The sequence below is a fragment of the Apis laboriosa genome, unplaced genomic scaffold (genome assembly GCF_014066325.1).
Source record: "Apis laboriosa isolate Shangri-la unplaced genomic scaffold, ASM1406632v1 scaffold1321_cov151, whole genome shotgun sequence".
Taxonomy (NCBI): Eukaryota; Metazoa; Arthropoda; class Insecta; order Hymenoptera; family Apidae; genus Apis; species Apis laboriosa.
Window position 1 is genome coordinate 1,970,596 of NW_025221248.1, and position 15,595 is coordinate 1,986,190.

A 15,595-nucleotide genomic window follows, 5' to 3' on the forward strand; every position below is an offset into this window, starting at 1 on the left:
ATAAGAATAGAACGATATTGATACAACAAACATAAAATAAGATAAAAATTTTAAAGAGATAAAGCTTTCTTACGTTCCTATAGTACCACGCAATCATTCGTGACACACATTTTTAATACAATATAATTCTATTTTTTATTTCCTGAATTACTAAATAAGTATCCTTATTCTATGATCCTTTAGTTATCTTATGATTTCTGTAATCTTTCAAATTAAATTATTGCTATCCTAATTTTTTTCGAAAACTTAAAAACCTACAAATATTTTCGAAAACAAGAATTTTTCTTTTTCCAATCTAATTCTTTGTAATCGTATCATAAAATCTGTCAACATGTAACTTTAAAATAAAATCATTTTAAAACAGTATAGCTAATTTCATAGCTAATTTCATAATTTTATAATCTTTTTTTTACAATCTTTTCACTTTTTTCCATGCAATTATTCGCGATTATATATTATTCGATTCTCATAATTATGTCTATGTTGCCTTATATCTTATTTATAATATCAATTTTCTTCTGTCATGGAGGAAGAGGCAGCAACGACTATCTTTCATATCTAGCAGCGATATTTTTCATACGCATTTTCCAGAAAACGAACAACTTGACGTTTCATCCACTATTTAACGATACTGCGAAGCATACTTGAAAAATATTTTCTTATCTTCGTCTCTTCGTATTCCATCACGAAGATGTGCGCGAATATGAACATCCTGCATAATTGAAAAGGTGGATCAAGAACTTTTTCATACATCGGCCAACGTTTCTTTTGAATGACGCGATATTTTATCGTGAAAACACGATATCATTCATCTTAAAAGAACCAACTCTAATTTCTATAAATATATATAAATAATAATAATAAAATCGGTGGACGCGATGATAGCAGTATAACCTCAACGAGCCACGAGTTTCTATCAAATAGCGAATGCAAATAGACTATTTACCAAGGCCACGAAAACAAACGTCCAACTCGTGATCGATCTCTCTCCTTTCACACACGTGCACACAACAGATTCCCAATATTCATTTGTGGTAGAAATTACCGTATATACGAATCTATCGCACGCATACATAACGGAGCACAACGGACGGCCGAGTGGTGAAAAGAATGAGTCAAACGCAAGTTAGATAGCAATTCTGTTTGCTCAATTCACGGGTCAAAGTGCACCGATTCATGCTGCCAATGCTACTGCCATTGCTGTATATTACGCGATTTCTTTATGTATCTTAAAGAACACACAAAGAAATTGGATTCTGTGGCGTGACGTCGGTTGCACGAGGTTTTGGGGAATCGCATTTGAAATTGTCGCGATTTCCGGGGAAGGAAACATCTCCTCCCACTTTACGCTCGAATCACATTTTTGAGTGAGGATAGGCCTCTTAATCTTCGCTCTCGTGATAACGTCGACATCGTTTTCTGCCGCGATTTCGACTAGCAGCGAGTAGTAGTGCGTCGTTGACCATCGTGGCGACCGCTCTACCTCGCTACCGAGGTCTATGCTCGAATCCAATCCTCTTCTCCACTTCCTTCTCCGGCCTTCTTTCTTCTTTTCTCATCATCATCATCATCATCTCGAGATCCCTCCATAAAGAGAGGAGGTTAACGCTAAAAGAATTTCATCCAGGATCTTCTCTCTTCGCCTCCTCTCGATAGAATTTCCATCCCAAGATACCAATCTCTCGATCGATAATTAAATCCACGCTTCTCCTTCATTCTTCTTCCTATCTCGCTCTCTTCCCGTCCCTCTCCCCCAATTCCCTTCTTTGTCGAGAAAAGGACGCACGAGTAGTGATCGCGTGACGTTCGTTCGATTAGGAAATCGTAATAGTGTCGTGCTTGTGCAAAACGTAAGCAAGGAGGAAGGAAGTTCAAGAGGCAGCCATGTACGCGAGGTTGTTACTATTGAGATCCAGTAAACTTGGATGTTTTCCAAGGAGATTGGCTTCGTCCTCCTCGGGGCCGAGGGTGCCCGAACAAGCAGTACGTGCAATTTTTCTTATTTTTCGCCTTTCATTTCTTCCCAGAACCGATCGATCGATTTGACCTGGACCAGGCGATCCAGACGATTGGTTAACTCGTGCATCGCCGATTCAATTTTTAACACCCTCGGCCGTGCGTGTTTTTCAATTTCAACATTGTCCTCGATGGAGAAAAATTTTTGTCGAATATAATGTGTAATTATAACGAAACGATCAAATCTCGAAGAGTTGTTTGACGTGAATGAAACTTGAAGGCAGGAGATGTTTCTTCTGAAATTTTTTGTTTTTCTTTCTCTTTAAATTCTTGAGAGGAAAAAATATATAACAATGTTTGTGCAATTAAAACGATATGAAACAGACCTTGGACAAAATTTCAAAGAATAATTTAAAAACAATTTTTTCGAACAACATATTTACAGATACAGTTAATCATTATTTGATAAGTATTTCAATTGATGTTGACTTCATTTATTTGATCAAATAAAGAGAGAGAGAAAGAGAAAGACAGAGAGAGAAAAAGATAATATTTGGGAAAATAATAAATTGAAGACTTTATTATTTGAGGAAATAACGTTTATTTCTTAAATGAAAATTTGTTGTTGAAATAAATATTAAATTGTAATAATAATCGTATTAAAATATATAACAAACAATTATTTTTATCAAAATCAAATAAGAAATAAGACTGAATGATAAATAAATCATTTAATTTAATTGCTAATGCTTCTCGCGCGCGTGTATAATGAATTTCATAAAATATTTTAGAAATAGATCACTTCTCAATTAAGTTTAAAAACTTTAAAATAATATAATTTTAAAATAATACGAAATGTTTAAGTCTAATATAAATATAGTTTTGTAAAAGAATATAGTTTTCTAAACTGCTTCGTTATTTATATAATTTTCTCGTTAAATAACGTCAAGTAACAAAACTTTCCACTGCGTTATGTCACTCGACAATGATTTTCAGAACGAGATAATAACGAAAATTATTTATCGCATATAGATTTGAAACATGAACATAAATAATATCGCGTAGATGTCGCGTAACATGCATATATGTTGCTTCCGGCCGCATTTCGATAATTTTCTAACAACAAACAGCAACGAAAAGCGCGTTAAACGGGCTTTTAAATGCAAAATGCATCGTTCGATTTCAAAGATCGCCAGTTTAATTGGCTGTACCGTCATAAATGTAACAACAGCGTTATCACGAATACATAATACAAGTGATATCTCGCTTATACACATGCACAACACGCAATCACCGAATTATAAATATCGTTTATATTTGCACTCGTTGTATACGTTCGATCATCCCGTTCTTCCGTGCAACGTTTAGTCACGGCTGGAGAAAATAGATTCTTTTTATTATTCATTCGAATAGAAAAAATAGATATTTATATTTTTTTTTCTTCAAATAATAAAGAATTTTGCTAATAAATTTTTCTTTGAAGCAAATGTTATATATTAAAGAAATAAATTTCAAATAAATTTTAAATTATATTCAATTATAGAAATATGATTTGAAATAACTTTGATATTGTCATAATAAATTGAAAATTAGTATTATTGTACATAAAGTACTGAACTGAATAGAATACTCTTAGATACAAATAGTATTTGCTCATGATTTAAACATCAAGGCATCACAAGAATAATATCTTCAAATAATATCTGCTTATGAAAATATTTTGATTTTCTACATTTTAATATTTGTTAACAACTTATTTCAAAATTTGCTCATTATCTGTTTATACAATGGTATAATTACACAAATCGATCATAGAATAAATATTTTCTTGTCTCCGTGTTAAAATTTCTATTGATCGATTTATCGATTAATCGAAAAAAAGATTAAACAATTATCTCATATCTCGAGAATTGAAACAAAGAAAAGATTAAAAAAAAAACAATGTCAAGATCGATATTAAAACATTATTCTGAATCCATTCTAAAAAAAAATCACATCACTTCATTCTCTCACGACGAGCATCCAAGAGACGATGATAAGAATCAGACGTTTTATCAATCGTCATTTAATCACGATCCAGTCACGATACGAGCACCACGGTGACGAGAAATGATCATCGATAATTCGCATGATGTACGAATATTTCTGCATTATGGATAATATCGATCCCCACATCCTTTTATCTCGCATTCTTAGAATCGATGTATTTCTAGGTAGATCAACAGGTCAGATCACAAAATGATTCGAGAAAATTGTTACGTAGTTCTATCGATAAAAAAGAAAAAAGAAAAGAAAAGCAATAATTTCATTAGATCATCAAGACATCGTAATATCCAATTTTTAATCCATTCTATTCAACGATAGGATTAAAAATTGATCGTAGCTGCGAAACAAACTGCGAAACTTGGAAAGTAAAGATAAGAGAGACGGTACGGTATGATTTATAATACTTAATCAGCGATCCACAGCTTACGAAACCTACGATAGAATCTAGAACGGAATCGATAATGTGTCATTGAAAAATGATTCCCCGCAAGATCTTAAAGGGAGAGGAATTGCATAGCTTTAGGAGACGAGCGGAAATTGGGTCTAGGAACGAGGAAGACAGGAGAATGCACAGAGGACTAAAAATATAATGAAACGTGGCAAATTGCTGTCGCTGACAGATCAATTGTTTTTTCGAATGAATAATTCATTCGTCGCAATTCCGTCAATGATTAATGAAAAACAGGCATTAAACAGGAAACAAAATTGCACACTCATCTAAAATCGATTTTTAATTTTTCTTTTTTATTTTTTTTCCCCTCCCTCTTCTCTTTCTTTGTCTCTTATCGTTTCTTTCGTGTGCCATTGTGCTTCCAATAATTTTTTTGAATTCTTACAAAAATTCCCTTAACATTGAACTCGTAATAAACAGATCTGTTTTCTTTTTTTTTTCTTCTTCTTTTTTTTTCTATAATTGATAGATCTGGAAGTGGAAGTGGTTACACGTGTACGCATGAAAGTATGTCGAGTGGCAATCGAATAGAAATTGGCGGCCGGGAATTTTTCGATTCTCGATTAAAGTGTTATACATAAAGATAACATCCGAGAATTCGAACGATCGTAAAACACACACGATCATAGATATTACACTGATAATTCAATAAAAGCGATCAAAGGATCATCGAGTGATCTTTATGAGTTTCGCTCGATTGCATGTGGTAAAAAGCTAAGAATAAAATTAGTTTGACGCAACGATGAATTACATAAAGTGCACGTAAATTAACTTACCTTGAAAAGCTTAAAAGCGAAACATTCCGACCGGTTGTCGCCACGAACGTGGGAAAAAGTATAGAAATCGTTTCGAGACTTTTCATTTGCAAATGGAAAGATCCCTGTGCTTTACATTTTAATGACTGTCCTTGATGAATAACGTGTGTCTTGCGATACACAAATGTAATCCACGTATGTTTCAAAAAACGATACCCTCAAACAATTAATCCTTTCAAATTTTTCAGAGGCTGTGGAAAAAATTCTTTTTTATCAATCATTAATAATGAAGAAATATTTTTTTAAGATGTTTTTATAAAGGGGACATATTGCATTGAAATTTAATAATTTAATATAATAATCTAAATATATTTATTTAACCTATAAAGAGTCGTTTAAGAATCTATTATTCTTAAGTCGAATAAGAATCTATTATTCTTGATTCTTGGCAAGAGATTTAATAAGAATTATTATAACAAGTATATATACTATTTATATACATATTATATAAATATGCGTCGTATATACAAAGTTCCACTTAAATCAATCTATCTAAATATTTTGAATTGACTATATCGAAAATTAATCTCAATATCAAAACTTAGAAAAAGTCTCTTACATCAAATTTCCTTATTATTGTTTATTTCTTATTTTCAATATTTAGATAAATCGATTTAAATGGAATATTTGACATGCATGTACGTAAGTACCAATTTTTCGAATGAATAATTATGATTTACTCATTATCTCACTTATCTCTAAAGATTAACAATTAATTAAGTAATTATATCGTATACCCAACATGATTTAACATGAAAAGCTAAATTTTAAAACTTCGCACGTCTTCTTACGATACACAGAACTAAAATCAAATAAAAAATATAACACCAAACGTTATTAATTTAGAAAATTGAAGGAATTATTTCAAAAATTTCCCTATTCGCGCTTATCCCGTTTCGATCGAAACGATTTAATCGGTTAATTTTTGAAGAGTAGAGTGGACTCACGTAGAGAATTGCAGACGACAGAAGGGCCTCGAAAGGCAACGATGTTCAACGACCGCAGCCAGTTGAATTACACCAGACGTTTGGTGGTGAAATTGGGCAGCGCCGTTATCACGAGGGAGGACGAACACGGACTGGCACTGGGTCGGTTGGCGTCCATAGTCGAACAGGTAGCCGAGTGCCAAAACGGAGGTCGTGAATGTATTATGGTAACTAGCGGAGCGGTCGCATTCGGCAAACAGAAACTCGCCCAGGAACTGTTGATGTCCTTATCAATGAGGGAAACGCTGAGTCCTGGCGGCCACATGAGAAAACGCTCGGGTATAATTCCAAATATACACGTTAATTGTTTTTCCTTAGAGACGAAGCACTCGAAACCTTTGAAATCTCGAAACCAAAAATTTTCGAAAAATACTCCATAGTTTTCTTTTATTTTTAAAACTTTTGAAATCTAAACAAGTAGTAATTTAGAAAAATGTTGTGATATGGATTTACTTTTATTTAATATTAATAATAATCCTATTGAATTTGTTTTTATATTTTAAGCTGATTTTAATTAATATAAATTTATTATAATAGTTAATATATGGAAAAAAAATTGTTATTATTATGACTATAAATTTATAAAATAATTTTGAAGAATTTTTGAAATGAAAATTTGTTAAGATTTTTTTTTATTGACAAAATCTTTAGATGTATACCTATCAATTTTTAATATATACAGCTTAAAAAAATAAATAAATATTCTAAACGTTTCGAATTTCGAGAGTTTCAAAAATTTCGAAATCTTATAAAAATTCAGATTCAATTTTCACGAATCATATCTAATTTCGATCTATCTTTATTTTTTCTCATTCACATATATACTTATATACCTATATTATGAATTAATTATTACTTTCAAAAATAATAAAATTTGATATGAATTTCACACAAAATCAACTCGTTCACATTCAAAGTTTCCTCCGAATTTAATTAAAATAAATCTAGAAATTTATATAAATATATATAATAAAATAAGTCTGGAAATTTTTGAATTATAGAAAGAATCAAAGAACTTTACACATAATTCTCATTACAATAGCGAATAACAAATATTACGACGACAATGTTATCTACACTATGACCCGGATATCCGACAGTAATTCGACCCAAGACTCAATCCACCACGAATTTCATTGTTATCAGTGAAATATAAATTAGAATACACGATCCCCTCCGGTTATACTTTTTTTCACTCGTAATCCCGGTTCCTTTATACTTGGCGCGCTAATGAGTCTCGAGTAGGTACATATAACGAAAACGTATTCGAATTTACACGAACTTCGGAAGTCGTTCCCTTTGTATTTACATTTCTATATAATATTCTTCCCCCCATTAATTAATTATAATTACTGGAGCCGCCTGTAATGGTGATACGAAACGATGAGAAAAATAATTTCTCATTTTTGTTTTAATTGACTGCGGTGAATCGATCGACCGAATAATCCCAGCAAGTTATGACGATTAAATTGCCCGAGTATAAATCCTTTCCTCCGATGGAAAACGTACAATTTGCTTGATTGGTGAGAATCGCGGTTTTTACGGATGAACACGCTTGAATCATTTAATAAAAAAAAGAATTGTATAGTGAAATGAGTGAAATATTCTTATACTATTATTCAAAAATATTTGGATATTTATCTTGGGATACATTTTAATTTTAATGCAGAATATGTAATAGAATGATTATGATGATTTATCTTTCATGATTGGAAAATATATCATGTTTTTTTTTGTTTAAGGAATTGTATTTTTTCAAATTGTTCAATTTAGGTATAATTATTATTAATTATAAATTTATATAACAAGTATTATTTATAATATTTACAATATTTAATTAATAAATAAAAAAGATTTTTTTAAAATTGCATTCCTCATATGAATTTTTCGCTATTATTACATTACATTATTATGGTAATTGTTTACAAAAGATTGTTTACACTTTATCAATGACCTTGAAATATGTTGTCAACATTCTAAATAACTTTTTTTTATTAAGTATGTACATATAATCGTCGCTCGAACTTAGATATTTGCAAAAATATATTCGATATTGTATCTCTAATATTTAGAATATAAATTGGATGGATTCCATCAATCCTTCGAATCTATTTCGAAAATATTTCTCTATAGATTATACATCGAATAAAACAACATATAAAAATTTTTATATCTACGTATATTTCTATTGATATGAGATGATTAAAATTTAGTAACATTAAATCTCTCATTCATAAATATAAAAATAGATAAATCATATATTTAATTCTAATGTATACTTGTCTAATCTTCAATTTGTATGTCCTTTCGTAAAATTCCAATTATCTATTATCATCAATATATCCAAATATTTATGAACGATAGTGTACCTGTGAATTACACGAAACATTTTTCTAGGAAATTAAAAAAAAAAAAAACTAAGAAAAATTTTAAAAACCAATTAAACCATACCGCACAATTATTGTACGAAAGAACTTTGCGAATAAAAGGATGGTAAATAATCTACATTACCCTGGAGCAATCTTATTTTCTTTGTAGAGAACAAACGACTTGCAATATCTACCATAAGCAAGAAAATTCCGGTTACGTTAACCACGTACTAGTATACCACATAGAGGTATTTCCTTTTTCACGGGCATTCATATAGCATCGTTTGAAAGAGAAATCGATACAGGGACTCGTAAATTTCGTAGTACATACGAAATGTTAGACCTTCACGATAGAGGACGCGTCATAACGTTCCAGAAGTACTTCCGGTTATCCGGGGACTGCTCGGCAAGTTGACAATGTCCGGTTCTTCTATATGTAGGTTAAACTAACAACCGCAACCCGCCCAATTCTTTTACCGGCAATTCCTTCGAGATTCTATTTGCTCAGGAAAACATTCGTGGTAATTCTTGCTTTCGAGGAAAACAACAATCGAACGCGATAGACAGAAATTGCTGGGAAAATATAACCGTCTTTTTTTTCATGATTCCTTCATGAATTTGAACATTTGCGTCGATGTTTTTCTACCATTTCTTGTTGCCTAATACGTGAAGAATATATAGAAATTTTTGGTAAAGGAAACACATTATGGAATCGCAAAAATATAATAAATAAATACTTGAGTTGATGTGGTTAAGTTACATTTTGTTTTAATCATCTAATTATTCTAATGATTTGATTTTAATTGTTTCAATTATTCCTTCGCTTCGTTTTATTATTCTAATAATTTAATTTTAATTATTCTAACTATTGTAAATTGTAATTTTATAATAATAGAGGATTAAGATACTATTTTTATTTTTTGATGTAGAAATATTTATAATAATAAATAAAAGAATCAAACGAATGACTTTAGAAAATTTCTTCTTCTCTATTATTCGTAGTTGGTTCAAAATCAACTAACCGTTCTGTCATAAAAAATTACTAAAAACTTTTATCATTCATCTTCTTCCTTTATGTACATCAGTCCTTCAAAGAGAAAAATTGCTACTAACTTGAAACACGTTATCGATGAGCGCGGTCAATTGAATTTGGACGAGCTCCAAAAGGCCATAAGCAAAAACCATTCACTTAAAAATGCTGTTTGTTGTACACGATCAACAGTAATTTCGATCTAATGTTCACACAGGCACTCCTTTGGAACCTAGAGCAGCAGCTGCGGTGGGACAATCGGGTCTGATGTCGCTGTACGACGCCATGTTCGCCCAATATGGTGTGAAACTGGCCCAAGTGTTGGTCACCAAACCGGATTTCTACAACGAGGAGACCCGTAATAACTTGTTCAGCACCCTGAGCGAGTTGCTCAGCTTGAACATAGTCCCTATAATCAATACCAACGACGCGGTATCACCTCCGCCACACGTTGACGAGGAAGTCGCTGGAAGCGGCGGAAGAAGAGGAATTTCCATCAAGGACAATGATTCCTTGGCCGCCATGTTGGCCGCCGAGATTCAAGCGGACTTATTAATTTTGATGAGCGATGTAGATGGCATTTACAATCTTCCTCCTTGGCAAGATGGCGCCAAAATGCTGCATACGTTTAGCATGGATCTTAGAGACACGATCAAATTTGGGCAAAAATCGAAGGTCGGTACCGGTGGCATGGATGCGAAAGTTAATGCGGCGCTTTGGGCCCTTGATCGAGGTGTCTCCGTAGTAATTTGCAATGGAACTCAAGAAAAAGCTATAAAGAATATTTTATCTGGGAGAAAGATAGGTACTTTCTTTACACAGACGACCGAAATTTCCACGCCTGTAGAAGTTGTCGCCGAAGAAGGTAAGAAGGATTTTTATATTATAGCAAAACTTTCTTAAGTGTCTTAAATGTTTTAAGTGGATGGGTCTTTTAAATAGTGGGTTTCGACTTGTACATTGCAAATTCACAAGAGGATTACGAAGTTTTTCAGAGAATCGCTATTGTCATTTTTAATAAGTTTTGACACTCGTTTATTTTAATATTATTGCATTTCTGCATATTTTAAAGCGTTTAATTAATATATTGCTATTCCGCATTTTCTTTACCTTGTATCGGTAAAGGAGGGAAATCGACTGATTCAAATTATTTGAATATTAAAAAAGATTTAAAAAATATCCATTTGTGGAGTAAAAATAATAAGAAGTTATTTGAAAATATTCTATAAATATCGAATATAAAATTGCTTAAATAGTTTTATTTTCAATCCATGAGCCAATCTATGAGATCGATCTTTTTTTGTTTTTATTTAAAAAAAAAAAGTCGATCGAGATTATTGCGTTTGCACGCGGTAGTTTTTTTCGTAAAGGTATCGGTCAGTAGCGTCATTTTGTTCTACCGACCATAGCAATATAGGTCATCGATTATCGAAGGCAGAAATGAAACGGCTTACCGGCTGCTGTATCGTGGCCATTGTACAATTATCCGCGACACATACCGCGCTCTTCTAAGATATAGAAAAATGTCACGTTGTTCGTGTAAAGTATATTCAGTTAGAACAACTTTTGGTCAACATGGTTGGCCATTGAAAAAGTAAGTGAAAAGAAAAATAGTTAAATATTCTTTTAGGAGCTTCTTTGAATGAAAATATATTTCCATTCTCGTTACTACTTCGAGTAATTTTTATCAGAATCAGATTCCATTAAAACTTATTTGATATGTTCTTTACAGTTCGAAAGAAATCGATTGAATAGCCGATGCGTTACCAAGATTGTATTTCTTTCAAGAATAATTATATGTATCTAACAACCGTAATTTTTATTGCTTTATTGCATTGCAATAAAAGCTGTTTAAAAATAAATCTCAGAAAATATTAGTAGCAATATTTTTGATTTATTTATTTACTACTTATGATTTTAAATTCAAGTGTTCAGAATATAATTCAGATTTGATATTTAGAATTCAGGTATAAAAAATAATTAATATCCTAATAAATGACATTGGACACTTCGTTTCCAGGTCAAAACCTTTTAAGGTATAATTAATTCTAAATAATAGATACCGTTATAACGGTACCCTTTCTATTACCCTTCTTACCTAGAATAATTCTTTGCTCGGTTACAACCCTATTTTATGGTTGTACCTCTATTTATACAGTAACGGTATCTTACGGTATTTAACGGTATCTAGTTTTCTTAATAATATTACTCATTACTCAGCGAAAAATATTTCAAATAAAAGTTGAATAACGGTACATATAACAAATGGTATATATATTTATGTTATTAATTCTTTCAAATGTGTAAAAAATATATATTCCATTTAAAAAATTAAAGTTGAAATTCACGAAAGAATTAATAATACTTTTCTCAACGTTTATTTAATAAAAATTTTTTATGAAACATTTTTCATTGCGAGTAATGTTCAAAATACTCAAAATCAAAAGATATCTAATCTATAGATGTTACCTTCTACAATGATCTATCAATGATATCAATAATATTTTGTGACTGACTGATCGATTATTACGTGAGAAATATATTTGTAATATTCATAAAATCATCCTTTATAAAATACAAACTTGAATACATACATATAATTATATATTTTCAGCTCGAACTGGAAGTCGAATATTGCAAGCTCTTCGACCAGAGGAACGAGCAACCTGTATCAACGCGTTAGCTGATCTTCTCGAATCACGGCAAAAAGAAATATTGGAAGCTAACAGAAAGGATCTCGAGGCTGCGGAGAAAACTGGTCTGGCGAAAGCTTTACTTTCTCGTCTCTCGTTAACACCCGCCAAACTGAAATCTTTGAGCTCTGGTTTACGACAAATTGCCAATGATTCCTTAACGAACGTGGGTCGCGTGCTCAGAAGGACAAAATTGGCCGAGGGTCTGGAATTGAGACAAATAACTGTACCCATCGGTGTATTGTTAGTGATTTTTGAATCACGGCCCGATAGTTTACCTCAGGTAGCCGCATTAGCCATGTCCAGTGCCAATGGCCTCCTTCTAAAAGGAGGCAAAGAAGCGACAAACAGCAATAAATATTTAATGGAGTTGGTGAAGGAAGCGCTGGGCCCGGTTGGTGCTGCCAACGCGATATCTTTAATTTCGACCAGGGAGGACGTCGGTGATTTACTGTCGATGGGAAAACACATAGATCTCGTAATTCCTCGAGGTAGTTCAGACCTTGTTCGCAGCATTCAGGAACAATCGAAACACATTCCCGTATTGGGACACGCGGAAGGTATCTGTCACGTGTATGTGGATAGAGATGCGGATCTTGTTAAAGCTCTAAAGATCATCAGAGACTCGAAATGCGATTATCCTGCTGCTTGCAACGCTATGGAGACATTGCTTATTCACGAAAGTCATATGAAGAGTAGCTTTTTCAACGATGTGTGCAGTATGCTGCAAAAGGAAGGAGTGAGAAAATTAATGATGAGATATCGTTCCAGAGGCACGAATGTATAAATTCGATAATTTATATAGAAATGATCAAAGATCAAGAGTTAATATTTAATAATCATTTTATCATTGCAGTTTTAAATTAAGAATAAAAAAATAACATTCATTTCATTATTCGATAAGAGAATTTGACATTCGTATCTTTGATATAAAGGAAATAATAATTGGTATTGGAATGAATTGTTATTATTGTGTGTAATCATATTTTAGGTAAAAGTTAATTCCGGACCGAAACTGAGAAAACAATTAACATTCGGACCACCTGCTGCGAAAAGTATGAAGACCGAGTACGGCGCTCTTGAGTGTGCAATCGAGGTCGTATCAGACATCGAGGATGCAATAAATCATATTCACAAATATGGCAGTGGACATACGGATTGCATTGTTACCGAGAATAAAGAAAAAGCTACCTATTTCCAGAGAGAAGTGGACAGTGCGTGCGTTTTTCACAATGCCAGTACTCGATTCTCCGATGGTTATAGATTCGGTCTTGGTGCCGAGGTGAGTTAAAATTAGAAATGGATTGAGACACAAATTTTTCATTTCAGAAAACTCAAATCCAAAATTATCGAAACTCGAAATTCTTGAAACGTTTAATTTTTTTTTCTATCTATCTATTCTACACATATATATATATTCTATATCTATATATCTATATTCTATATCTATCAAGAATTAAAATGTTAATAAATTTTAATAAATTTTAATAAATAATAAGAAGTTTCAAGATTTGAGAAATCGAAATCTTTAGAAAGAATTTTAAAAAATTTTGATTTTACAAATTTTTTACTCGCAGAGAAAGAAATCGAAGAAGAGACTGAAATATTGCATACAAGATGGTTGACGCGTTGATATAATTAAGCCATAAATAATAAAAGTAAATTGTATTTATAAACGAGAGCATGTCATTATTGGAAGAACGAGGTTTTTTTATTTGAAAACAATTTTTACTTTAACACTTCTTGATAAGCAAGATAAGAATATTATTCCCGATAAGTTCAAGAAATGATAAATTATATTATAAAATGAGAAGACTCTAAAATGTCTAAATGTATGCACAGTAAAAAATATTTTTTCATTATGATGAAAAAATTTCCATGATCATTTTATGATATTTTTTATGATTTTAATTGATCTATAGCTGATGATATCTATACTCTTCTTGATGTCTTATTAAATAAAAAATAGCATTAATTATCAAACGAATTATAAATTCAAAGATCAATCAAAATATTTTCGAATACAGTTTTTCAATAAAAAAAATATAAATTTTTATATTATAATTTCTAATTACAACAGGTTGGAATTTCCACCGCACGAATTCACGCACGCGGTCCAGTGGGAGTGGATGGATTGTTGACTACAAAATGGGTATTGCAAGGTAATGGTCATGCAGCTGCAGATTTTGGAGAGGGTGGTGAGGTTTGGCTTCATCAATCTTTACCTCTCAATGAATCTGAATGAATTAAGTCGAAACAATCTATAGATATTGGAATCTTCGCTTTCGTGATTCGGAAGATTTTACATCGAGGAGAATCATCAAAAAAAAATCGTTCTATTTTCGATTGGATCGCAAAACGATTAAGATTATAGATCACAAATATCTTTTTCTTAACTTTTAATCACTCACCGTTCAAATACTTAAAAATAATTAGAAATTTAACTAAATAGAAATGCAAATGTGTAAGATTCCACAAAAAATAATGACATTTATCTTTCGCGAAGATTCTTTAATTCGATAAAAGAATCACACACGCGCACACAAATCATTATTAGTTTAATAATGTTTAATGTTATTAAATTAATTGAAACGAATAAAAATATGTCAATTATTTGTAGGATATAAATATTACATTTATTATGTGATTCTAGTTTTGTTTATAGAGTATTATTTGAAAAGGTACTGCCAGAAATGAAATTTTAGAAAAATATGTTCTACTATTCATCAAAACATAATTCTTTCCTATTTTTTAATAAACCAAAGAATGTTCTAAAACTTCAAGATAAATAAAAACAAAGTAATATGTATGATTAATTTAAAATTATACAAATATATCGTCGATAAATTTGTATTTGTATTCTAAATTTTATTGCATTGTAGTTTTTCTTTTTGATTATAAAAATATGAATAAAACCGTTCTTAAAGATTTGTTATAAATACAAGATGAGGTCTTATCGAAAGAAGAAACATTTAAATACTTGATTATTATGAAAATTTATCATCAAGTTTGTTAATAAAGTAAAAGTATAATTATGCTTATCACCAATGACGCAAAACTGCAATCGGACAGCAAACTTTTGAGTACAGAGTCCGATCACAATATTTACAAGAATAATTTCATGAATAGTTAAAGAATTCTCTTTCTTTGTTATTGTATAGTAAATATTTCTTATCGGAAACGATTAAATATATTATGGTAAAGCAATGTACAGTTTAAAAAAAAAGAGAAAAAGAAAGTCAATAAGAT

At 31.4% G+C, this 15,595-nt stretch overlaps 1 protein-coding gene across 3 annotated transcripts; it reads left to right on the plus strand.

Annotated features, from left to right (window-relative positions):
* Positions 1–1,347: 1,347 nt before the first annotated feature.
* LOC122720739 (delta-1-pyrroline-5-carboxylate synthase) lies at positions 1,348–14,968 on the plus strand. 3 transcript variants are annotated; one of them, XM_043947652.1, is made up of 6 exons: positions 1,349–1,983; positions 6,200–6,533; positions 9,871–10,518; positions 12,268–13,085; positions 13,338–13,628; positions 14,427–14,968. In XM_043947652.1, exons 1-6 carry the CDS (start codon positions 1,885–1,887, stop codon positions 14,589–14,591), a joined length of 2,355 nt encoding a protein of 784 aa, XP_043803587.1. In that variant the 5' UTR covers positions 1,349–1,884; the 3' UTR covers positions 14,592–14,968. The 3 variants fall into 3 exon arrangements, with proteins under 3 accessions (XP_043803589.1, XP_043803587.1, XP_043803588.1); XM_043947653.1 differs by having other exon boundaries at positions 1,354–1,983; positions 6,230–6,533; XM_043947654.1 differs by lacking the exon at positions 6,200–6,533 and having other exon boundaries at positions 1,348–1,983.
* Positions 14,969–15,595: the final 627 nt, after the last annotated feature.

Excerpts from the sequence above, each read along its gene's own strand:
- LOC122720739 (XM_043947652.1), top strand. The coding sequence starts at position 1,885 with ATGTACGCGAGGTTGTTACTATTGAGATCCAGTAAACTTGGATGTTTT. Across the intron at positions 1,984-6,199 it reads CGAGGGTGCCCGAACAAGCA|AGTAGAGTGGACTCACGTAG; the intron begins GTACGTGCAATT and ends TAATTTTTGAAG. Across the intron at positions 10,519-12,267 it reads AGAAGTTGTCGCCGAAGAAG|CTCGAACTGGAAGTCGAATA; the intron begins GTAAGAAGGATT and ends ATATATTTTCAG.